This window comes from Hemibagrus wyckioides, linkage group LG15, assembly GCF_019097595.1.
Source record: "Hemibagrus wyckioides isolate EC202008001 linkage group LG15, SWU_Hwy_1.0, whole genome shotgun sequence".
Classification (NCBI taxonomy): domain Eukaryota; kingdom Metazoa; phylum Chordata; class Actinopteri; order Siluriformes; family Bagridae; genus Hemibagrus; species Hemibagrus wyckioides.
The window spans coordinates 435001-461673 of record NC_080724.1 but is presented as its reverse complement, the minus strand read 5'-3'; the positions used below and the strand labels follow the sequence as shown (position 1 = coordinate 461673).

The 26673-nt window shown below is 39.7% G+C and overlaps 1 protein-coding gene across 2 annotated transcripts in view; it reads right to left on the bottom strand.

Moving 5' to 3' along the window:
* The window catches only part of kcnab2b (potassium voltage-gated channel subfamily A regulatory beta subunit 2b), a 64860-nt gene extending 44030 nt beyond the window's left edge, over positions 1–20830 (bottom strand). The window contains exons 1-3 of one of the 2 annotated variants that reach the window (XM_058410170.1): positions 20702–20830; positions 7782–7910; positions 7246–7287 (exon numbers count right to left, since the gene is read on the bottom strand). In XM_058410170.1, coding sequence (XP_058266153.1) covers positions 7246–7287; positions 7782–7858 — 119 coding nt within the window. In that variant the 5' untranslated portion in view covers positions 7859–7910; positions 20702–20830. Of the gene's footprint in view, positions 1–3368; positions 3781–7245; positions 7288–7781; positions 7911–20701 lie in introns of those variants that run through there. The other variant, XM_058410167.1, reaches the window with a different exon arrangement.
* Positions 20831–26673: the final 5843 nt, after the last annotated feature.

Sequence of the window (26673 nt, the reverse complement as noted above, 5' to 3'; positions counted from 1 at the left end):
GTACATTATACAGCTCCATGACAACAGCCACTAACCCCTGCAGCACAAGAATGTCTTTCCAAGTAAAGCTAACTCAACCTTCCTTCAAATGAATCCACACAAGTCTAACAGGGTTTGGCTGGAAGGGAGGACAGGAAACTGCTGCTATTATTCATAAGGGCATGAAAAAATTCTCTTGATATTATGGACAGTCAGGCAGTCCTTTAGAAGACCACACAGTATATTTAATAAATGTGCTTAAACATCACGCACAGCAGACTGCCCTGGTCAGCTTTAGTCAGTCATATGACCCAAGATGAAATAAAGTGACATGGTGAAAGACAGCCTATTAACTTCACAAATCTACATCATGCGCTGTGAAGAAAATCTGAGCCATTGTGTTTGGTCTGCTCCTAGCCCTTTTTTGGCAGTACTGACTGATCCCACGCCTATTTACAGAATGTTTACACAGTTAGTCTGATGGCATAAATCAGACACTAGCAGGTTACAGAGACATGTCATGCAAAGGGCAGTGATTACTTTGTTACATACAGGTCAAGTCTCAAATCAAATTAAATACAGACTTGAGGAAAATACACACATAAATAAATAAATTAAAAGGGAATAATGTATGAGGGTAAAAGGAAAAAACTGCAGTTCTTAATTGAGAAGCAAGTAGAGCAGAAAATCATCGTATTTCATTAGCCTTGTCAAAGGGATGTAGTGCTGAGGGACCAGAGAGAGAAAGAAAATCCACAGAGGAACTCAGTGCAGCACATTACACACTAATTATTACACTTGAGAGCAGCTAGAAAAGGTTCTGTTCTTGGGTGATCATGGCACTCTAGGCCATATATGCAAAAAATATTAATTTTAAAAATGGAAAAACCCAAACCCTCAGTCCAAAAGAATTCATAGACATAGAAATATCATAACACAGACTTATATGTGGTGCATATACTATATACTGTGTGTATATAGTGTACATATTGTATATAAACAATAAATATGATGTGTGTATGAACTGTGTTACAAATCATGGCCCAATTCTTCTTCTTCTTCTTCTTTGGGCTTTTCCCTTCAGGGGTCTCCACAGCGAATCATCTCTCTCCACCTATCCCTATCTTCTGCGTCCTCAACACTTACACCCACTATCCTCATTTATCACATCCATATACCTCCTCTTTGGACTTCCTCTTTGCCTCCTGCCTGGCAGCTCCATCTCCAACATTCTCCTACCAATATACCAATGTCCCTCTGATGTACTCGTTCCTAATCCTGTCCAACCGTGTCACTCCCAAAGAGAACCTCAACAGCTTAAATCATGGCCTAAAATATTTTATCCATTTGTAGGCAGCTCAACACCTACTCACTACTGCTATATCAATATATTCACTACTGCTTTATCAGTGTAATCACCTCTTTCTGAAAACTGCAGTTAATCGAATAAACTCTTGTATAATCTACTTAAACACTCCAGATACTCTAATTTAACAGCATTGATGTCAGTAATCTGTATGAAGTATATCTTTGATACTAGCTGGTACTAAACTACAGACAATAATTCAGTGTACAAACAACTACACAAATTATTCAGCTAATAATTTCATGTACCATCTCCTACTGTGATCATGCAGCTCTAACTAAGCTTAAAACCTGATCTAACACAGTAATAATTTAATAAAGCTGTGACTGTGTGTATTGAAACAGGGGAACTTCGTCACAGGAAAGAGACAGAATGTCGTTGGTGACAGCGAACATATCATGTGTTGCTGGTGTGTGGATTATCATTCATATTTTTAGCCACAGTGATAACTGGTGACTTGTGCAGGAAGGACTATAGTATGAGGAGACAGTGGCACACCGTGGGGAGTTTGTGGAACAGCAGGAGCACTTCTCATTGTGTGTAAAAGAGCTATATGTGTTCAGCTTCATGCATTAATTACTTCATTTACCATCAATTAATTCCAAAGGAAATATCCTTTACTGCATCTTTCAGCACTGCAATAAAAATAAAAAATTAAATATAGTTATAGTTATATAGTTATAGTAAATCTTAAATATAGTTATTTATAGTTTTTCATCTTATAAGATTACAATAAACCAAGTAGATGATTAAACCTATTTCTAGACATCTTTAATCATTTCAAGCTGAACATATTGGTCATTTTTCAAAATGCCTATGAATAGGTTTAATAGGTTTCAGTGAGAGCAGCCGGTCTTCATCACCCGTACACTCAGACACCTTTTAAAGCAGCTAAAGGTTTCAGTAGAAGCATTTCTGTAAGCAGGTGCTCTGTAAAGTGAACAGACCATAAAACCTAAAGACTTACATGACTGCTAAGCCAGCACATTAGTGTTATTCTGCAGTACTGCTCTTCTGTAGTGCTGATGGTCTTTTTTCATTAACTACACTTTCTATCTACAACTATGTTTTCTGTTACTTGGTAAAAATATACCTACATTCTTCTACTCTTAGGACATTTCAATTATGCATGTGCTTGAACTCGTTCCTGTTCCTGTGCTTTCATATCATTCTTATTATTCATAATTGATATTCTCCATATTATAATAACAGCTTACAATAAAAGAAACTGAAAAGAAACACTATATTAAAGTGAAGGCAAGTGAGGTCAGCTAAAACACTGCTTCTTAGCCAGTACAAACGAACAGGAAGCATGGCACTACCACTTAAACTAATCAAGAACAATCTGACACAAATAACTTCAAGTGTGAGACTAGTAATGCTTCACTCACAGGAGAGTGAGACACTAAAATGTCAGCAGAGAGAAGATAATAAAAGAAGATCCTTTAATCCAGGCACAGAGAGAGAGCTGGCCCGGGACCCTCTGATTACTACCCGCTATTTTCTACAAAGCTGACACTCAAATGCCAAAATACTCCAGAGTTTATATTTAGTGTGACAACAGAATAAACAGAAGTATAACCGCTGTGATGGAGTAAGAAGAATATAGAGGAAAGATGTTCTGATCATAAAACTGAATGCTAATCACAAGGAATAAATATTTCCCCGGTTTAGCTGTGAATGGCTGACTGTGTAAATCACTCTAACTGTACAGTCAGGTCTCATATAGTGTCAAGGCATTTTCTCAGTCACATTTGCACAGACAATACTATGGTGTTTTTCCAACACTGTAATGTTACGGTAATTTTAACAAATTTCTTTAAATGTTCCATGCAAAGCTGAGACAAAGCTGAGTTCAATGCTAAAATGTTCAGACTGTAAAACAACCGACTGAGTATCAGATTCCTCAACAAACTGAACGAAAATACTGTGTATAGATATGAAACCCTTTCAGCAAAGCAGTTCCATCCTCTTCCAGGAGTCTGGTTTTAAAAGCCAGCTTCATTTCATACGGCTTCCTTACCTGTACTTCATGCCTGTATGATAGGCCACACAATCCTGCAGAGACACATCGTTGCTTCTTAGGAAGTCCTCCAGATTCTTGAGCTGAGCAGCTGCCCGCACTTCTCTCAGCCCCTTCAGGTCGGCGTGATTACTTCTGTCCTGGCGCAGTGGGCACAGACTCTGCTCAGACAGGTAGCGGTCAATTTCACTGCGCATACTTTCACTGAAGGAGAGCGAGAGGAGCCGGCCACTGCTGCTGCTGCTCCTGCGCCCGCCACTGCCCACCTTGGGCACCTGTAGGGGTTCCGAAGGGAAACTCTGTTGTCGGCTGAGGCGGCGGCCACCATGGCTCACACGCAGCTCAGTCAGACTGCTTCTGTGAGTGGCAAACATCTGCCCACCCACCCGAGTGACCTCGGACTCGCCACTGCCTCACAAGCAGTCTCGATCGAGCACAAGCAAGGGGAAGAGTGAGGAAAGTACAATAGCAGGACAGAGACTAATAGAGCCACGTGGGCAGTTACCCTACTTTAAATAGCACCTGCCCCTTCTTCCACACACACTCATGCATTGTAATCAGAGACAACTGTAGCTACCAGTCCATCTGGACGAGCTAGAAACCCCAACACAGTTGGGCAGATAAGAGTGGCTTGTGGCACAGGGGGTGTAGAAGTGAGGGCTTTAACAGTTATCTGGGAAAAGACACTCTTGTGCATGCAAACACTCAGGTCTCTGGGCAAAGGTGAATGGCTGACATGCAGATGGAGTTCACTAAGGCTGACTGAACTAAACAATCTTTCTGCATTGTGACCAAATGTTCAAGTCTCACCACCACTGTGTGACTAAGTGCATGCATGAATTCCTGAATTAAAGGTGTGCTTTTCATTCACAAAATCAATGTTCCATATGTTACCTCTAATGTTTAATGTCAGTAAGTTCAGGCTCAGATCATGCACGTTAATTGACGCATCTAAAATATTTCTAGACGTTGCAAGTGTTACAACGGGGGAATGAGTTCACTTTTCTGCTTTTCTGTTGTGTTCATTTACTAGAAATTGTTGAGTCACACTCTTTTTTGGCACTTGGTTGTGAGACTATTATTAGTGACATTTTGAGTAACTGCTCATAAAAATAAAATGTAAATATTTAACAGCCTGACCTTTATCTCCTCAAATTCCTTCCTGAGTGAATTTCCCCACTCTCATAAGTATACACATCTCCTTAGTTTTGCTGTAGTTATTTCCGTGTAGTTTAACACGCCTTCAGATGAATCGCTAAGGGGTTACACGTCAACAGAGCTTTATTCTGATCTGACTTTCCCAGTGCTTTGCTATCAAGGGTTCCCCCAACCAAATCCTGCTGCTTTAAATTATTCAATAAAAAGACTAAATAAAGACAGTCTGAACCTGCAGCTTTGGTCCAAGTTTCTCATCACTTGCCCCATTTGTCTGTTATGTATATTGAGACTCCTGGTCATTTTCATAGATCTTCGATCTGTTATGATCTTGTGTCAAGAGTCTCATCTTCTGCTCCCTGTGCTGTCTTAACCACTGTCTAAGCCCATGTTTTTCATCTTCACTCGGCCTAATGTTGTCTCAGTCACTGGTTAGACTCCTACGTCCTCCATGCTGATGTTATGGTGCCACCTGGTGTTCACAGCACATCCTTACACACTGCATGTTAATATCAGCCGCTGTATCCTATTTCCTCATCATTTGAGTGATTATGATTAATATTTTGTGTTTATGGCCGTCCTGTTGTGAATCTTGCCAGCATTACTTCTGTAAGTATTACAAATATATGGCAGTGAATTGTTTCTAAACAAAGTATAACATATAAATGTGATCGCTTCTGTACAGTATATACTGTTACAATAAACAATGCTATAGCAATGGTAATGATTATTGTTATTGTTAAATTAATGTAACAAAAACAAACAAAAGAGTATAATTGTAAATTCTGCATTATTATTTAAAAACAACCACTGCCAACTTTTTTAAGAACCTCTTAAGGCAGACTTTTACCTCCTGTGGATAAATCATATCTTTGTAATGGGAATGGAAGTATTAAACACACACACACACACACACACACACACACACAAACAATTATATCATATAATAAAAAGAACATTCAGATATGAACTATCCCCACCTCTCTGGGTGCACATGTGAGTAATATTGTGCAGCAGAGACACAAAACTATACACTCCATATAGAAAAGTTTCCAGCTACAGTGGAATGGCATCATGTTTACTAAAAGCCCACCACGTCTGCAGGATTCTCGACTTTTTCAGACTATTGCTTTAGCTCTAACAAGACAAACAAACTCGAATATCAAAAACACATCTTCCGTCAGTCTCCACGGCCTGACCTAATGCTGTGCCCCTCTAATCTGCACTAGCCTGACACAGAACTCTGGGTGTGGGCAGCATGCCCATGCAGCATCCCTGAGCAGAAACAACGCTCTTGTACTCACCCGGGTACTTGGTACTCGACCCATGTAGGAGTTTTGCATGATGCTGCAGTAGTGTTCAGCAGTGTGAGCACTGGCAGTCTTTATCTACGTGGCAGTGAGCGTCTTAAAGTGCTTTACAACAATTACCAAATAACCATAAAAGCACCACCTCCTCCGCTGATGTGGGTACCACCTCTCATGGTTGATGTCACAGAAATAAACATCTCTGAGCTTACTGCAGCACAAGTATGTTCTGCTGAGCAGAGCAAATAAATCATGACCTAAATAATTCAAGAGGCTTTTTTTCCCCCTTAAAAGCCTTTCACAATTGGGATTGTAGGACACACGATTGAGTGGCAGCCATTTTTGCTTGCTTTGCTATTTGACTATGTATGAAAACTCAAACATACAAGCACACAAAACAGGCAGAAATTGTATGAATTAATGGAGTACAGGAGCCCAGTCCCACCAGAGCTAAGTCCACCCCCCGCCCCTGAGCTACACTGTAATATGTGTCAGGGTAGATATGAGCCTTGTACATCAGTGGCAACTAATGTTTTACAGTAAGAGGAGGTAGACTTTGTTTAGAAATTGTTTAGGGTATCACTTAGAGGACAGAGCTCACAGAGGATATAATCGTCTGTAGATTATCTTACAAACACACCAGTACACAGGAAACCATTTTAAAGGCATAATATTCATTAAATATACAATATGTGTCTTATAATGAAGAATAAAGACTGGGATTGTTGTTAATAGAACACGGGAATGCTTAGTTACTCATTCCATCAGTACACAACTCTTCCCATAAGTGTAAGTCACATGGTCTGTTTCCTGCCAGTCCATACTGTGGAAGTACACCATGAAAACATAAGAGCATGTATATCAGGTGAAAGCCACTGGACCACACACTGTGTTAAAATCAAACAAATGCCCATGATTCACTGAAATGTCAACATTAATGAAGAAATCCTTTTACTTTTACTAAAGCTTTATCTCCTGTGTTGTATTTTAAAAGAACTAAAGACTTGACTTTAAAACAGGCATGGTTACGTAGCAGAGACCATGGCACAGCCTTCCTGAAGATAAAACTCACACTAACAGCCTTGTCCTATTCTCTCCCCGTTTCCAGAATGTGGTACTTGTTCATGGGAAAGCAAGTCGAATTAGGCCATAAGCTGACTCAACCAGACCGCTTGTGAATTATTATAACCTTTTGACTTTATGGCTGACGTAAAGAACGTCTTCGTTAATAGGAAGTGCTACTCCATTCTGCTGGACTTAATGGAATGCTACGTAAGAGACATTGTGGGAAGGAATTCTCCTCACATTTTTCGCCTGAGTAACTGAAAAAAACACAGTGATGGAGTGTCTTGTATAATGTCTGAGAATGTACATGGTGCGTTAAAAGCATGTAAAGGATTTAAAGATAACAGTACCTGTAAAACTGAAGCTGTCTTTTAGGGCTCCCATATCGAGCACTGCAACAAAGAAGGTCATTATTTTAGTGTTGAGTTTTTCATCATTTCATTCATTTCTCTATCTATTACAAACAACCTTTGGCATCAGTGTGTGTGAACTGCAGAATCATGACATGATTATTATGATTAAAGATGCAGTACTGTAATGAATGATCCAAAAGTTTTAATGAGTTTCCAAAGTGATTTTTTTTAACAGTCCAGGGTTTATCCTGAAACTCACTCATACACATCTCGGGGCAATTTAGTGTACACAATTCACCTACTGGGACGTTTTTGTACAGTGGGAAGAAACCAGAAACATACAAAGACATTAACCCAGGTTCAAGACTGAACCAATGACTGTGAAGCCGTGACTCAGTGGTTCTACCTGCTGGACCACAGTACGTTTACAGCTGCATTTAAAACAAATACAACCTCTATGTGTTTAACTTTTAAACAACATTTATCTCTACTCCATGGTGCTGAGATTATGTTTGCTATGTGCCTGTACTCACGTGTAGATCATAGCCGGGGAGCCGGTGTGTCTGGTGGAGAGACGAGCAGGAGAGTCTGTGTTGGCTTCAGGATACATGGAGCTGTGAAGAAGGACGGACCAGACACTTGGTCCTTCTCACACTCTCAGTCTATACATGGAGTAGAAAAAATGGCTATTAAAAAAGGTAAATATTAATGAATTAGAATTTTACCTGAATGTATATAATCCAGTATGTCCCTAGCATAGGTAAGTGATGCAGTCTCTGGGTAAATTAATGACAGCAGAAGTATATTCTGTCACATTAAAATAAACTCACATTTTATTTATTAATCTATTCAGAGAAATGAAGGCACCTCAATTCTAATGGCATGACCAGGGCAGTTGGTAAGAGGCTTAAACAGTGATTACCCTGTGGGTTTGATTGCTAGCTAGTTGCTTCCCATTTTAAAGAAGCTGACGAAGTGTTAGGAGCTCTTTAACAAAGAGGATGTTACATTGGAGTAGTACTGAAGGCTGCTTGGGTTTAAGACCACCTTAGTTGAGACCAAGTCAACATCAACACCAGTGAAGTCAAGTATGACAGAGGACAAGATTAAGATGAGACCAGCACCACACATGGCAAGTCCATGTCAAGACCAAGGTGTGTGCTGATTTTGCTGCTTATAATATGACATGAAATTTCTTCTTCTAGCAACCATATAGCAAATATAGTCCCATTTTTTATGATTACTTCCTAAAACACACATTTCCATAATTACTAGTTATATAAAAGATTAATTTTGTAAAGAAAGGCACCAGGAAGTAGTACAGCACATGTCAATGTTAATGTTTTTGGATTTAAAGACACAACAGGTATAAAAATATAAAAAACTTTTGGCTCATATGACTTTCTGAAATCAGATAGAGATGTGCATTACAAATCCTCAAGCTGTATTATTCTTAACATGAATAAAGCAGTGTAAAACAGTCACTTTCATTAGGCACAGTTATAGGTGCTATATAACTCCATGTGCAAAGACATTTACATTTTCTACTGTAGCACAACATTACAATGCCGAGACGAAGACAAAAACTTTCACCTGAGTTTATGACAAGACAGAGACTGGTGATTTGTGGACTACTGATCTGAACTGTTGACCAAATATTTGCCAAGAAGTTTAATAGTTTCTATTAATTAAGTATATAACGTCCATCTCCAGGACTAACATGCTTTAATATAACCAGGTAATACATTTTTAAGTGGCAGAGTATGACTTATATATGCAATAGAATCAGTTAAAATCAAGAGAGAGAGAGAGAGAGAGAGAGACAGAGAGAGAGATCAGTTGTAATGCTGGTGTTGAGATACAGAGTATAAATGTTAAGTAAATAGTTTTTTTAAGTATATTTCAGATCTGTGAGAAATACTGTAATCCGGTCTGAAGGTAAACTCTTGTAAGCGGCTGATTATCAAACTGAACTGCTGCAGATTAAAGACCTCCAATGAGGGTTATGATAAGTTCTGTCCAGGAGATGGCATCAAAGTCACATTTCCCCCCCGACAAAAAAAGGAGCCCAAGTTTCGACAGTGAGGAAAATTCTCTAAATTTAATTCTAATTTTCTACATCATAAATGTAGAGGCAACAATACCTGTTTAAAAAATCTGTTGCTTTAAAGATTCTTGTCTTTAAAAAATGGGTTTAATAATTTATAATTATAATGACCCCTGGACAGAAAATATCAATCTGTTTATTATTTTAACTTCTAGTCCAAGGGTCATTTCAACTAATTTTCTCCTAATTTGAGCAGTATTCTTTTGGGTCGTAATGCAGGCCAGTGCTTTAGGATAAAACCAGGTTAGGACTGTCCTGTCTTCACCTTTTAGTGGCTTCCACAAGGGAATGAGCTTAGAAGAATTTGAGTTTAAAGATGTGAAGCAGCCAGCAGATGGAGCCTGACTCCTAACTTCACCAGAGTCATGAGGGAATTCCATTATCTGTAGGATTCCATTATCAAATGACAACAGTGGAAAGTTTATACTGCATTTGAATGCTTAAATAAAAGCATTATACACGCGGTTGGTAAATGTGTATATAAATATATAAGGTTAATGTATTGTTCCACAAAACAATACATTTAGTACGCATTCCAAACCTCTTCATCAAAAGCTCTGCTAAAATCTCTTTCTAAATTATTTTCACCCGTGAGATATCAAAACTATCAGAATCTGCAATAAGACATTAGAGAAGGAGACGAGGCAGAAATTAAAGTGTCAACACATGCTCTCTCTCTCTCTCTCCCATATCTCTCTCTCTCCCATAACTCTCTCTCTCCCATATCTCTCTGTCTCTGTCTCTCTCTCTCTCTCTCTCTCTCTCTCTCTCCCATATCTCTCTGTCTCTCTCTCTCTCTCTCTCTCCCATATCTCTCTGTCTCTCTCTCTCTCTCTCCCATATCTCTCTCTCTCTCTCTCTCTCTCTCTCTCTCTCTCTGTCTCTCTCCTATATCTCTCTGTCTCTCTCTCTCTGTCTCTCTCTCTCTCTCCCATATCTCTCTGTCTCTCTGTCTCTGTCTCTCTCTCTGTCTGTCTCCTATATCTCTCTGTCTCTCTCTCTCTCTCTCTCTCTCTCTCTCCTTGGCATGGAAGGAAAACTCCAGTTACTGCAGAGCATCACACAGCATCTGCAGCAAGGCTGAAATAGGAGGCCTGTTTATAGCAAAGGGCAAAGAAGGACAACGGTCCACAAGAAGCCAAGATCACAACTGCTTCATCTTTCACTCAATATAACACAGAATTCAATTTAATTTAGATGCAATTTACATAATGATCATATAAAAGACAATGCAATATAAAAACTGCTAACTGAAAAAAAAAAAGTTTCTATGAGAGGATGTTCACTGGAACGTGTATCGCTCTGCTCCTCTGCACTCTCCACACTGAATTCTAGCAATAACTCGAAAACATTTCAAAACATTTTAGAGTTTGTGAAATCAACAGCAGTACCAGGTTTAGGGTACTTCCACAGGTACAGAATCCAGACCCAAATGCAGGAATACGATAAGAAAAGGGTTATTTATTACCAAAATAACAAAACTACACACACATGGAAACACTAGGGAAAATTAGGCAACTAAGTACAAAAGAACACACAGCAGAAACCAGGAGGAGAAAGCAGGAGGAGAAACCAGGAGGAGAAAGCAGGAGGAGAAACCAGGAGGAGAAAGCAGGAGGAGAAACCAGGAGGAGAAAGCAGGAGGAGAAAGCAGGAGGAGAAACCAGGAGGAGAAAGCAGGAGGAGAAACCAGGAGGAGAAAGCAGGAGGAGAAACCAGGAGGAGAAAGCAGGAGGAGAAACCAGGAGGAGAAAGCAGGAGGAGAAACCAGGAGGAGAAAGCAGGAGGAGAAACCAGGAGGAGAAAGCAGGAGGAGAAACCAGGAGGAGAAAGCAGGAGGAGAAACCAGGAAGAGAAAGCAGGAGGAGAAACCAGGAGGAGAAAGCAGGAGGAGAAACCAGGAGGAGAAAGCAGGAGGAGAAACCAGGAAGAGAAAGCAGGAGGAGAAACCAGGAGGAGAAAGCAGGAGTGTTTTCTTAACGATTAGTGCATAAGATAGCCTTTTAAACAGTAGGCCATTGTGTGAAAAGCTGAACAAATACTTTACAGAGATTTAGTGGAAGGAAGGAGAGAAACAGATACAATAAAGTCATCATTTTTCACTGATAACATTTGGCCAGTGTGTGCTCACCAAGGGGGGCTTATAAAACATTGAATGCTGGAATCATAGTAAACCACAGAGTAGTAGTGAAAAGGAGGTACTACAGAAAATAAAAAGTATTTTCACTTTGTAATAAAAGTTTTCTGCCCAACAAACATGACAGTGTCCTATTGTTCATTGTGCTTTTTACAAGATAGTCTGACCCCCAGAATTCTTAGTTAAACTGATGGATTGCCTTCCTGAGATCCTGTATCTTTGTCTGTAGGTCACACCTAGCTGATTATGGTGTTGTATTCTGAAAGTTATGGGGACAGGGGGCAGTGGTAGCTCAGGTGTTTAAGGCTCTGGGTTGTTGACTAGAAGATCAGGGTTCAAGCCCCAGTACTGCCAACCTGCCACTGATGAGCCCTTGAGCAAGGCCCCCAATCCACCCTGTTCCAGGGGCGCTGTATCATGGCTGACCCTGCGCTCTGACCCCAACCCCCAAGGAAGGTATATGCAAAGAAAGAATTTCACTGTGCTGTAATGTATATGTGACAAATCTGGAAGAGTTAAAAGGCAGCTGGATGGATTTAGAAGAAAGTTTGTGTGGGATTGAAGAAAGGACACAAAAGGGAGACCTTTATGTTGCAATTATGAAGTGATGTTGGATAAAGCAGTTATTAAATTTGAATGAACACATGAATTACTGAATGTCAATAATTTTAATATAGTAAAAAGAATTTCTCTTGGACAGAGCTATGAGCAAGAAACAGTTTAGGAAGTAACCAGCACTCAGCAGAGGAAGTACATCTTTCCTAGACTAGCACTGAACATGGACATTAACATTGGATAAAAATCCTGGTTGTGGCTATAATCAGTAACTTTAAAAGCAGGTGTGACTCTCACTGTGGTTGAAGAGGATTCCTTGTAGGCTTCAGGATGGTAAGAATAAGTTCAGCATGAGATTGTGAGGGTCTAAACTTTAGGACATGAGGCAATGGATCCAAAGTGTATTATGTATGTACAAGGGTAGAAGTTGGGATACAGGAGGAAGGGTTGGGATCAATTGAGGGGGTAGATGAGATGAGTGACATGCGATGGGATCTGTGAGGAAGGGGTATGATGAATTTGGGTTAACTATAAGAGGCATGGATAAAAGGTAAAGAAGCTACAAGAAAGGTAATGGGGCTGAAGTCATTCAGAAGGAGAAGCTGAGATCCTTCAGAGAGACTTAGAAAACATCCTGCAATGGTTGTAAATAGTTAACAGAGACAGGGTTGAAGTTCATGAGAGGCTGAGAGAAAGGGCAAAGATTTTTGAGATTTTTTTGGGCAAGAAAGAGAGAAGTCTGTAACCCTTGAGAGAAACTGAGAGAGAGAGAAATGTTATGCTTGGAAGATGCTTAGGCTGAAAGAGGGATGCAGTCCTGGAAAGAAGCAAAAAAAAGGTTTTCACAGAGAGTGAGATGGAGAAGGGCTGTGATTATTGGAAGCAAGAAGACAAGAGATGCTGTGATCACAGAGAGCAAAAGAATAGAGGCTACGATCACTGAGACTGAAAGAAAGAATCTGCAATCATTAAGATCAATAGAAAGGGCTGAGATTACTAAGATTAGGTGAAAGCGGCCATGATCATTAAGAGCGACAGAAAGAAAAGAGCTGTGATCAATGAGAGTGAGAAAGAGAAGATCTGCGATCATAAAACCAAAAGATAGCAGGTTTGCAATTTTTGACAAAGAAAGAGCTGAGAATGAAAGTGGAGAGATCTGGAACACGGAGCAGATATTACTGAAATGAGTGGGAGAATGAACATGTGGAGAAACCTGGTTAAAGTCATAGCTGAAGATTGTCTGGATGTGGGCACTGGAGGAATGCATGGAGAAAAGAAAGTTTTCTATAGTGGCCCAGGAGTAAGTTGGAGCAGGAGAGGAGTTTCTCACTTAACTGGTTTTATGTACCAAACTACTGTTGAATGCAACCACACCAGCTCAGAACAGCAACACACCTAAGCTAACCATTCTAAAACTCTATAGGAGCCCACCCAGTCCACTTTACAGTAGTCATAGGGGATATGCCATAGTTCCTTTCTTGGGCTGTTCCCTGGCAGTCCTGAAGCCTCTTTACATTCTCTGAGCCATGTTTTGATGGCAAGCTGATCTTCAAGGGTCCTGATGAAGTTCTCTACTACACCAGGGGATGTAGGGAATATGGTCTGGGTTTTGTGGATGGCCAGACTATTGCACATGATAACAATAACTTGTGACTCAATTGGTCACTGTGAGTAATCTGTGGTACAACAATTCGGCTTAACATCCCATTAAACAGGGCCTTATCCTCTCTCTTTCTCTCTACCTCTTGAGTGGGGACAGTGAAATCTAATCCATTGTTGTACACTAAAGCTTAGGCAGTGCAGGCCTGACTCTGTATCTGTTTGTTAGTAATGCTACTTCATACTGAGTGACTAGCTGTCAAGTGCTGAATTCACCATGCTCCAATGTACAAAACCAATTTTCAATTATATACATACAGCTTCCTCAACATTGGTTATAAATCAATGGAGCTGTCTGAAAACCCTGACTCCTGCTGACAGGAGAAAGGACAGATCCACAGGTAGTGCTGTCTGGATGTATAGACTTTACGTATTGCCCCTGGCTTTCGTGTGCAGTCTTTTCCACCTATTCCTTTTGTCATATTTGACCAAAGGACTTTTCATTCACTGTAGTTCATTCTTTTGTGTTTTTGTGCCAGTGGCCACTTGGGAAGGATCAGCTTTCCACACTGAAGCAGTGAATTTTCTTTGACTAGTAATGCTATAGATGCTATGTAAGGTAGGACAGTCAGTCTTGAAGTGACTTAGCAGGGGTATGGAGAAGGTCTGTCTGCACATCACTGCCCACAGAGGGTGTGACTTTGCACATAAGGAAAAGGAAAGATGTTCCTGGTAGTCATATAGACTCTATTTTACATGTATGTATGTTATAAACACAAACTGCAGAGCACATCTTCTGTGTTTGCCATTTTACAATTTCTCTTGAGCAGAAAAGGCTGTCTAAAGAGTTTGGAAAAAGCATAGGTCAATACACAGAATGACAATAACAATAACATGTCTCAAAACATTTTTTTTTTCATGTTATTGTCTGTACCGGTTATCCAATCTATACTCAGGTCACGGGGAGCCTGTGCCTTTCTCAGGCATCATGGCAGGATACACCCTGGACAGAGTGCCAACCAATTGCAGGGCACACACACTCATACAATACAGGCAATTTAGAGACTCCAATCAGCCTAGAAGCATGTCTTTTGACTGTGGGAGGAAACCCACCAAGCACAGGGAGAACATGCAAACTGCACACACTGTGAGCTGGAGCAAGACTCAAACCTAGGACTCTAGAAGTGTGAGGCAAACATGCTAACCACTAAGCCACCGTGCCACCCCGGTCTCAAAAGAATATTCAGCAAGACTGCAATGTGTATGTGAGTTTTTTCATTATTTTTATACACTGATTAACCATAACACACTGACCACTGACCGGTGAAGCGAATAACACTGATGATCTCCTCATCATGGCACCTGTTAGTGGGTGGGATATATTAGGCAGCAAGTGAACATTTTGTCCTCAAAGTTGATTAGAAGCAGGAAAAATGGACAAGCGTAAGGATTTGAGCGAGTTTGACCAAAAGGACCAAATTGTGATGGCTAGACCACTGGATCAGAGCATCTCCAAAACTGCAGCTCTTGTGGGGTGTTCCCGGTCTGCAGTGGTCAGTATCTATCAAAAGTATCCTTTAAGTCCTGTAAGTACCATGGAGGCTCCACCTCACAACTTACAACACTTAAAGGATCTGCTGCTAACATCTTGGTGCCAGATCCCACAGCACACCTTCAGGTATCTAGTGGAGTCCATGCTTCGACGGGTCAGGGCTGTTTTTGGCAGCAAAAGGGGGACTGATACAATATTAGGACAATAACAGAGAAACAAAACAGACTTATTGACTCTCGTGATCTTGACCTCTGCTGGACTGGAAGGGTACTGCATGATATATATGTATTTACAGATACACTATATTGCCAAAAGTATTCGCTCACCTGCCTTGACTCGCATATGAACTTAAGTGACATCCCATTCCTAATCCATAGGGTTCAATATGACGTCAGTCCACCCTTTGCAGCTATAACAGCTTCAACTCTTCTGGGAAGGCTGTCCACAAGGTTTAGGAGTGTGTTTATGGGAATTTTTGACCATTCTTCCAGAAGCGCATTTGTGAGGTCACACACTGATGTTGGACGAGAAGGTCTGGCTCTCAGTCTCCGCTCTAATTCATCCCAAAGGTGTTCTATCGGGTTGAGGTCAGGACTCTGTGCAGGCCAGTCAAGTTCCTCCACACCAGACTCTGTCATCCATGTCTTTATGGACCTTGCTTTGGTCACTGGTGCACAGTCATGTTGGAAGAGGAAGGGGCCAGCTCCAAACTGTTCCCACAAAGTTGGGAGCATGGAATTGTCCAAAATGTCTTGGTATGCTGAAGCATTCAGAGTTCCTTTCACTGGAACTAAGGGGCCAAGCCCAGCTCCTGAAAAACAACCCCACACCATAATCCCCCCTCCACCAAACTTTACACTTGGCACAATGCAGTCAGACAAGTACCGTTCTCCTGGCAACCGCCAAACCCAGACTCGTCCATCAGATTGCCAGATGGAGAAGCGCGATTCGTCCCTCCAGAGAACGCGTCTCCACTAGAGTCCAGTGGCAGCGTGCTTTACACCACTGCATCCGACGCTTTGCATTGCACTTGGTGATGTATGGCTTGGATGCAGCTGCATGGTTGTTGGTATGATTAGTGTTTTTTCTGTTATTCTTTTTGCACCATTCTGTGTAAACTCAGAATTTTGTGTGTGAAAATCCCAATACTGGAATACTCAAAGCAGCTCATCTGACATCAATATCCATGCCACGATTAAAGTCACAGAGATCACAGTTGTTCATTCTGATGTTTAATATGAACATTAAATTGAGCTCAGGACTTGTGGACAGTTCATGGACTTTGTAAATACATATGATGGATATTAGAAAGAAAGACTAAGACTGTTTAATTTACAGCTAAATAGTCTCAGCTTTCTCACCCCAAGACTGTAAACTCTCTTCCTCTCAACGATCTCACTCTCTTTCTCACCCACAGTCACAGCTCTGTCTCCCTCTCTCACACCCAGAACCATCAGTCTCCCTCTCTCACACCCAGAACCACTAGCTTTTTCTTTAATTTCTATTTCAGTTGCATTTTTGACCACTAGGATAATGAAGTTAAATTAGCACTAACAGTATAATTATAGGACATGACTTCTGTTTAAATGTAAAGTAGCAAAGGAAAATAGTCAGCAACTACTGTATATTGTTTAACAAATTAACTAGATCGGTACATGTTACACACTTTATAAGTAACCTTACTTTATTCTGCTGGACTGTCCTCTATGTGATGGTTGGATGTTCTCCCATATCACTGCACAGAAAGGAGCTCCTCAAACAGGTAATACCTGTCACATAGCATTTTCCTATTTTTTTATAATTAGAAATTGTTGGCTAGTTTATTCTGGTCAGGGTCACTCACTGGAAGCCAGGAATACAAACTGGGATGCCAGACCATCACAGAGCCCCACACACACTCATACACATTCATTCACACCGAGGGAAAATGTAGACTAGCCATTGTACAGCACTGTAAGTTCACTGCTGAATTAATACTAAAGAAGATCCAAGAGGAACCAAGAGCATACAAGAGCACTGACCTGGTCAAGACAAACATTTTATTTCATCACCCAGCCTGAGGAGGACTTTAATTTCACTTTGTGTTAATGCATCACTTTCATTTCATAGACAATGTAATGGCAATAACCAAAAATCTGCTTTCTTGTATCTTACACAAATCCTAGTGGTCCTTTCATTGCCGGTTTGATTCCCGGGCAGGACGCTAATATGGCCACTGAAGAGTTAACTCTTAGTGCTGGTCCCAAGCCCCAATAAAATGGGAGGGTTGCGTTAGGAAGGGCATGTGGCGTAAAACTTGTGCCAAATTAAGACATGCGGACTGAATGATCCACTGTGGCGATCCAGAACAGGAAGCAGCCAAAAGAACAACAACAACTTCATGTACCCGATCAGAAGAGTGCAGCCATTTTAATAGTGAAAAGATTGATTAAGGCCCTTAAGTTCTCTCTGAATATGAATGATACTCTCACAGAGATATTTAGTGCTCAGCGACTCTGTACTCAGAAAGAAGAAAACGCTGCAAATCCCTACATGTAGAGGACTACTGAGTTTCAGGATCATTGCCCTGTGTGGGGGTGCACTGGTCCTCAAAGGTGCATTCCCGGCTAATAACATCTGAGCTGGTAGGAAATACACCAAGTCAGTGTATGATTTGTGTGACATTGAGAAAGTTTGATTAATAACACTCAGCTCACATTTCTGCAGTCTCATGCTGTTTCAAGAACTGCAGTCTCAAGAACTGGGCTTTAACACACCACCACAAACAGTCCTGCTGTCCCAGTGTGTTGTGCTAGTTTATACACTAAATCCTTTTAAATCTGTATATTTAAAAAAAAATGCACAAACTGATTAAATAGTTTAGTTCACTTTATAAAATTCATATGCAAATGTCATGCCCCAGATTTTCTTCATATATATCTTATTTACATTAAACACTCTCTAATTTAAGCATGAATGTGTATAACTATACTTCTGTACTTTTGCACAAAAAAAGTGAGTAAAAACAGAGATGCTAACCAGACAAAATGTCTATAAGACAAAAAGTCTTGTTGTGATTAGGATTGCTCAAGAAGAACAAGTACAGTAGGATAGATAGTAAGTCTTTGCAAGATCAGCACCTCAACCCCAGCACATGGAAACTGGAGTAATGGCTATTTAAATACTCTGTTAAACACCTGAGCTGTGGAAATGACCCAAATGTACATCTCTATGAAATACAAGACACAACTTACCTTAAAATATTTCACCATCAAGCCTTTTATGTTTCTCATTTTTGTGAAAGAAGCTAGTGTAGAGTAGGCAGGGAGGTAATGCAGGGTCAGTATCAGGTATCAGGAACTCTGAGCTTTGCAGTAAATCATAAACAATAAATATCCATCCAGAGCAATAATTTGTCTATGTTGACCATTTTAACCCCTTCATCCCAAGCTTTAGAGACCCTAAGAAAATCTGAAATAAATCTAATCCATCTTCCAATACAACTGCATGCACCTGCTCTGAGGTGTGATAACTAGATTAGTACAAGACGGGAATGATGGAGTCTTTACTGATAAGGCTAAACACTGATTAAGCAATACATCACAGTTTGTGTTGTGCACTAGAATAAAGTGAGTGGGAGGCTGGACTGGATTATGTTCAGTGTGTGTGTGTGTGTGTGTGTGTGTGTGTGAGAGAGAGAGAGAGAGAGAGAGAGAGAGAGAGAGAGATGAGCAAGACTTTCTCTGCAGCGGAGTTTACTTGATGCCTCATCAGGAGTCTGAGCAGGTTTCTGTGGTGTCAGCGTAGACTCTCTCTCTATCTCTGTCTATCTCTTTCTCACTCCTTCATTCTCTCTCTCTCTCTCTCTCTCTCTCTCTCTAGTGTCTCTAGCTGTGCCACAATAATCTCTTCAGATATGTGTGTGTGTGTGTGTGTGTGCATGTGTTTATGTTTACATGTTTGTGTGTTTAAAAGGAATAGAGTGAGCTGTCTAATGTGGATGAATAAGACCAGAAGGATTCACAGAGAGTAGAGATGCCAGTATTCCTTAGGGATTCACTATGTTGTTGTTTTCTGCTTTCCAACATCAGGTGATGTTAACTGTCTTCTCAAATATGACACTAATATGAAGTATTACCACTGATCCAAATTAAAATAAAGTCATGTTAGTTTCTATTCCTTCATACTCTTACAAGGACAAGGACTATTGTTTTTTCTAACTACATGAAATGGGAAGAGATCAGTGTCTAAGACTTACAGGGACACATGCATATGTAAGTGATGGTTAATCATCATAAGTGGAAGGAAATTCAGTCAATCAGAAGACTGTTATAACTCTAAATTGGTTATGAAGGTATTGAAATATCTGAATATATCAGACCTAAATTAGTGTGTACATTTAAATGTATGGTGAAGTATAGATCCTGTAAAATATGGCAGTAAGCTGCACAGTTATCACAGTGGACCTCAACCTTTACCACACTTAGCTAATAGCTTCCATATAAACGTCCCGTGCTTCTCATTTCAAAACACTGTCAAAATGAAAAGTGTATAAATAACTTCAGACACCCAGTGTTGCAGATGGCCGGTGTTCTGAAAAGAGAAAGCCATCATCTCACATTTGTCATTATTCAGTAGGCAGCTAAAGCCTCAGGTACAGAGAGATCCTAATGCACAAACCGCAGACTGGACAACAACCTGGAGATTGACAGGCAGTGACCTCATTCACTGACATCATTGCTGCAGAGGATGGACATGGATGAATAATAACCATTAGTAGTCCACTCTATACTGTTTTGATATTTAGAGAGATCATGGAGAGAATAAGAAATAGAAAATTCAGCCCACTAACCCGGAGAAAGAGATTACACCCAACCTTCTGCAAAACAACAGAGCAAAGGTGTCTCCTCAGTTCTGTCACAAGCATCACAGTACTTCCCATCTGTCCCTCACTTAATGTTCCTGAGAGTTCAGACCTGCACCTGAGACAAATGTGTTGGCAAGCCTGTACTTCCTGTGAAAAAAAACCTGGTTTGATGTTCTGAATCCACTGAGATCACACTTCTTCAAGTTAGAACTCAATAAACCTGAAGTTTTTTCAAAGATCTGTTGTATCCTGGAGCATTTCTGAGCAATCCACATCAGCTAAGTGTCAGTCTTATCTTTAATGTCAGTATTAAGAAAGGTTTTTTAATATCAAAAACAAACAAAAACACACATAAATGTACAAGTTTGCATCTAACACATACCATGGCCACTACAGCTATTATTGGCACTGATCTTAAGAAAGCTCCAAAATACTGTGAATATAATGAAAGTAGGAAAACTAATATGGTGCTTTTATCGTGTGTTTCTCCAGCAAGAAAAAAATGCAAATTGAGATGAGAATAGTAGTGCTGTAGTGGTGCATTGCTGCACTGCATAAATTCTCATACACTCACAAACACACACATGCACACTCATACAGTACAGCCTCTCAATACGGCAGAGGAGATTAAAGGCAATACTGCAGCTGAATGCTTACCTCTGTCCCGTGCTTTATCCCAGCCTGTCCACCCCAGCTTGGCGCACAGTGTGTAAAACACAGATGGGCAGAGTAGGAATCACTCTGAGAGGTGGAGAGAGAGAGAGAGAGAGAGAGAGAGGAAGTGAGAGAAAGGAGGGGGGGTGAGCAAATAAGCTAGAGAGAGAGAGAGAGAGAGAGAGAGAGAGAGATCAGGATATATCCGGTGGCTTGGCTTGCAGTGGTGTATTCCTAGTGAATCTTTCTGCTGCTCTGACTATGCAGATCACAAACCATGTGTGTGTGTGTGTGTGTGTGTGTGTACTTACACAGAAAGTACATTATAAACATAGTGTAGGTTGTAAAGATGCCACAGAAAAGTATGATGAATGTTAGTAATGATGATGTATGTGAGTAGTGAGCACGCTTAATGACGGTAACAACAGACATGTACAACTGTATCTTCTGTCAAGAATTAAAACCTGAAATAAAAACAAAAGGGTTGCATGCTGAACAGAGATATTTATATAAATATATTTAGTGAACATTGCCCAGAAATCTTCAAAGTCCCTCAAAAGCCATGCTGAAACCTTCAACTGACTTGTCAAGCAGTTATCAGTGGTGATAATTCAACATTCTCTGACATCTGATCCTCTGACCAGGGGGTCTCTGACATAGACATACACACAGGTTCAAGTTACAGTACAGAATTATGCACTTAAGGCTAATTTAAATATAAAGTACACATAAGGTATGAACTAATGAAGAGTCCACATGTTTAGAAGGAAGGACATTGTGTAAAGTCATATATTGTCTGACATTATTTACACTGCCAACTGTTAAATGATACAGTTGGCATTTCCAGTGTTCCAGGAGATATATCAATAAATCCAACATATTCCCAGGATTAGATTGTACTTCATGAAGTGAGCGCATTGCTTCGTGTTCATTTACATTCTGCTTACATAAGCATAAATTAAATGATAGCCAAGGTCATCCAGCTCTGTGCAAGACAGCATCCTGATTAGTTAATATAGCCAGATGGGGTTTACCGTTTCAGTTGCTGACCACAGAGTTCACAATATGGATAAAAATATATTCACTGTGATTGTAGAAGTATAATGAGTTTTGGTATTGGACTTGGGCTTTTTTTAAGAGCATCTATTTGAGTGATAACTATCTGCACACAGTTTGAGCCAGAGTTTTCTTACAGCAGCTTTAATATCTCCAGGAGCTTCACTCTAGTCTGTTCTTGATGGAACACCCTTTCTAAGGATACCAAAGCCAGAAAAGACTGAGGTAATATGCAGGGACAGTGCTTCCTCCCCTCTCTTCACCTCTCCTCATGTGTCCCATACAGGCCTGATGCCAAGGTTCCAAGGTGCTCCCCCGATAAACTAGGGGTACAGAGGTGAAGGCTCACTCTCTCATGATAAGCTCCGGTTTCTGCCTGAGCTGTATAAGGTGACATTGCTTCAGCAGCGATTCTTCCATCCAGCTAAACATTCAGCACTTAACTGAAGCTCATGGCCGGACAAATAGATCACTGTGTCCATGGAGGTGATACCTGCTGGAGGGCTTACAGACACGCTCACATCCAGTTTAGTGTCAGAAAGAGAACTTTATTTGCAGTGAACTTTTTAATTTAGTACAGATTCACATATATCTAGAGCAGTGCTTCCCAAACTGTGGGCCGCGGCCCCCTGGTGGCCCATAGCGGTATTGCAGGGGGGCTGTAGCTAGGCTAAATCAAAATATTAAAATAATTAAAATATTTTAGAATAGAATATAAAAAGCTTCTGTTACACACGTTGATTCAATATAATTGTAAATAGTATGCTGACAGTATGTAGTGTTAAGGATTATATTTGTAAAGAATGTTTACATCATCTTATTTTCACCTGCATATAAAAATAGTTCTCATAATTCACATGAAATTCTTACAAACTGGTTAATAAATGTTGATAATTTTGTGCAAAGAGACAATCTGCTTTATTAAATATATCTAATATACAAATATATGTATAAATGTATCTTTATACTATTAATCAATATACTGTATTTTTTAAACAAAGAGGTTGGGAGGGGGGGTCGTGAAGCTTTTGCTACGTATTTGGGGGGCCTTACCCCTCTGAAGTTTGGGAAGCTCTGATCTAGAGTAAAGCCAGTCAGTTACTGCAGAAAGGTGATAATAAAACAGTGAATTATCAACAAGGCAAAGAGGAAAATTTCCATCACTGTATCTTAGCATTAGCTTTTAGGTTATGGTTTATATTTAGCTCAAATACAGAAATTTGACCATTTTTATTCATTTTGGCCAAATAACTACTATGAAATACATCTGCTGGAATTAAACTGTACAAGTGAAAAAGAGGGATAGAGGGGATAGAGGGATTTTTTAATGGTTTTCTGGTGTTTCTGTGGTAATTGTTTCTCAGACTGGGTTTTTCACTTATATCACCCTTCCTCAGCCTGACACGCAGACTGAAGTGTGAATAACACAGCTTTATAAAAATAAGCACTGGGTCGCTCTCTACCAGATGTGGGGGTTTTTTATGCATAAGCCAGTAAAGTCACCCAAAAAGTAAAGTAATCTTGGAAAGTAATTCACAAAGTGATCATTGTTCCAAACTGACATCTGTAAACAGTTATGCTGTGCACTGAATATCCTGGCCTGGATATCAAGCCTAAAGATATACCCTGTACTTTTCCATATGGTCACTGTTCATTTAAGGGTACAAGATTACACAAAAGGTCTGTGGACTATTACTGCTCATATCTTTAGGATTAGCAAAAATGCAAATCTGAGATTATTTCTTATTATTAATACAAAGATTTTCAGCACCACCTAAAACTCAGTACAACATCATACAATACATAGACAACACATTCATCACTGGAAAATACCTAAGTTACCTAAACCAAGTTCCCGGTTTTAGTGAAGAATACGGATTTATATCACAATAGCAGCATTCTGGGTGTAAAAGATATGAAAGTGATGTGATGTGCTGAATGAACAGTTTCATCTGCTGTTTTTTTTTCACCTCATGTGTTTCCAAGTGTCTTTCACTCAAGGTCAAAGGCACTGAGAACAACACCCTTGACTGACAATATATTTCCCTTTGGTCCCTGACATTGGAGATTGGATTTCAGTGATAGGATCGTTGCTTTAGGGACGTTTGCTCCCTCCTTTGAAACAGGAAATCTGACCCTTACTATAAATTGCATAAAACTCTAAAAATAGTTCTTTAAGAGGAGAACGCTAAATATGGCAGTCATAGCAAATCAATTCATCAAGATCAAAAGAGGTGAGTCACTGTAATAAAGAGAAGAAAGCTTTATATAGGACTCACCAGGACCTGTAGGCTTCAAACACGGGTCATTTTACTGCTGCGCCTGAGCATTATGGCTTCTTTATTGGAAATCACATACTCTACATCTGAGATCACATAATTCTCATCAACATTTAATCATCTCTAGTTTAATCTAATAAACAGTTCACCATAATCTGAAAGAGTTTACCAAAAATTCAGCTGTTTATGTTAAAAGAATGCTTCAGACTAAAATCTGAGTGGAAATATAAAGAAATTTTAAAAATCCACTTTCACAGCCAGTAGACCAGAGGCGACTTATCCACTGGGGCAGAGCCTCGTCATATATATTAGCCATTAAAGAAAAGTCCATCTTTATGAAGTCCCTAGATTTCAAATTCCACTGAAAGACTATTTACCCATTTTGAGTGAAGAATGCTTTAAGGCCTACCCTTGTTAAGATCACTAGCAAAAAGTAAAAGGGGAAGACTCCGGATATCAAACCTGTCAACTGCTTTTGAGCTAAAATGTGTGCAATATCACTGGCAGAACAGTTTTAAGTGAAATGGATTTGACTGTTGTTGTTGTGGGTGTAGTTCAATTCTGAACTATATTTAATGTGAAATTTTTGACTGGTGATTAAACATACCTCAGTCTCTTCACAGTACCATCACAGACCTAGAGAGAGGTCATTTAAGGAATCGGTTACTGCATTACAGCACAGATTCTTCACCACAGCACCCTGTTACTCCTTTAGCCATGAAATGTGATGACAGCCTGGTAACTAATACAGCAAGGGCAGCAAGTCAGTGTGGCTCAGTGGATAATGTTCGGCTGGAACCCTGCGTGTAAACCAGTCTGACGAATGAATTACTGCATGTTTACAATCTGCCAAATCTCTTCAGGGTTTTCCAATCAAGCTACAGTGTGTTGCGTAAGTTTTTACCCCATGAACCTTTCCACATATTACAGCGTTACAACCTGGAACTGAAATGGACTTAATTGGAATTAGATGTCATGATTCTGCACAACATAGCCCATTATACTGCCTTATGGAGAATATTCAATAGAGTTTATAAATTATTTTCCTACAAAGAAGGTATAATGTGATTGTAGAAGTATTCACCCCTAATTGTTTTAAACTCAAGTCAGGTAAATACACCTGTGTGAAATTAAAGGGTCACCTTTTTTTTACACAGCTCCAAAAATCTATGTAATACATTTAATGTAATTATTATTAATTGTTATTTATTCCAATTCATTTCTTAGCTAATTATTATCTATTTATTAAAATCCATTTATTTAATTATTAAAAATGGAAGGAGTATTGGACAACCAAGCAATTAAGAAACCAAACCCTGGATGCAGAAGGAAAAATGTAGTTTATTGCATTATAATAATTTTTTTAAATTCAGTTTATGTCTATAGCACTTTTAACACTGGACATTGTCTCAAAGCAGCTTTACAGACATATAGAAACATAGAATAAAAATGATCTAGTTTAAAGTTATTATTTATCTCTAATATTTATCCCTAATGAGAAGCCTGAGGCGACGGTGTTAAGGAAAATCTCCCTGAGATGAACTGAGGAAGAAACCTTGAGAGGAACCAGGCTCAGAAGGGATCCTCATCCTCATCTGGGTGGCACTGGACAGGAAATGATGTAACTGTAAATAATGTCCTTTCTACAAGAGTGTAGTCACAAGGAATTGTGCAACCGCTATAATAACCATTATAACAGAATGAGTCCATGAACTTCTGCTCATTTCAGAGGTGGACCTAGAACTTTCCTTTTTGTGTGAAGGATAAGAGGGGTATGGTCCAGAACAGTCCAGCTGAGGATATACAGGTTTCAAAAAAAGCAACCATATTAATAAACAACAAACATTACCTTTAATCACAAATCCATATAAAAAATATCCAATTAAATAAACTAGTAAGTAAATTTATAATAAATGATAAAAGATTAAAAGAATAAAAGATTCTTCAAGAGATCTTTGGTGTAGGACATTTCACTGTCTTTTATAAGATCGCTTACACTCAAAACTCATTTAAGTTTATTAGAAAATAAAAATAAAAGCATTATTTGTGGCACACAGTAGACATGTATTTTTCTTCACACACTACAGTGTGGACACTTAACCAGTCACACTCGTGCTCCTTGAACTTACCGCTGTAGATTTCACACCTTTGTTATTGTAATGTCCTCCACCGTTCTGTGAAGGCTTTCCTTTACATTTTGGAGATTTGTGTTCATTCAGCAATAAGAGCATTAGTTCTTCCACACTAACCTTTAACTATGTCTTCATCCACCCTCACACAGCTTCAGGCCACTTTCTCCAGTAAAGAGAATTCTTAATGCTAACAAACAAAGACGTTCTGGACAATTCACTCTGTGTGGCAGCAGTTTGGGGAAAACCCCACATATACATGTGATTGTCAGGTGTCCATTTTCTGGCCATAGTGTACATCAACACTGTTTTGAGTTTGTTTATCACGTACCTTCTCTCTCAGGACCTGCAGCTGATTCGTTCATGTAAGATGCATGGCCAACAACTCCTACTTTCTGACTCACTTGAAACATTTATTCTCGCTCTTTTCCACTGGCTTTAGGCTTTATTTCCTGTTTCAGTGTTGCTGTGTCCTGGCTTTCCAATGTACCCAAAAATAAATACAATTATT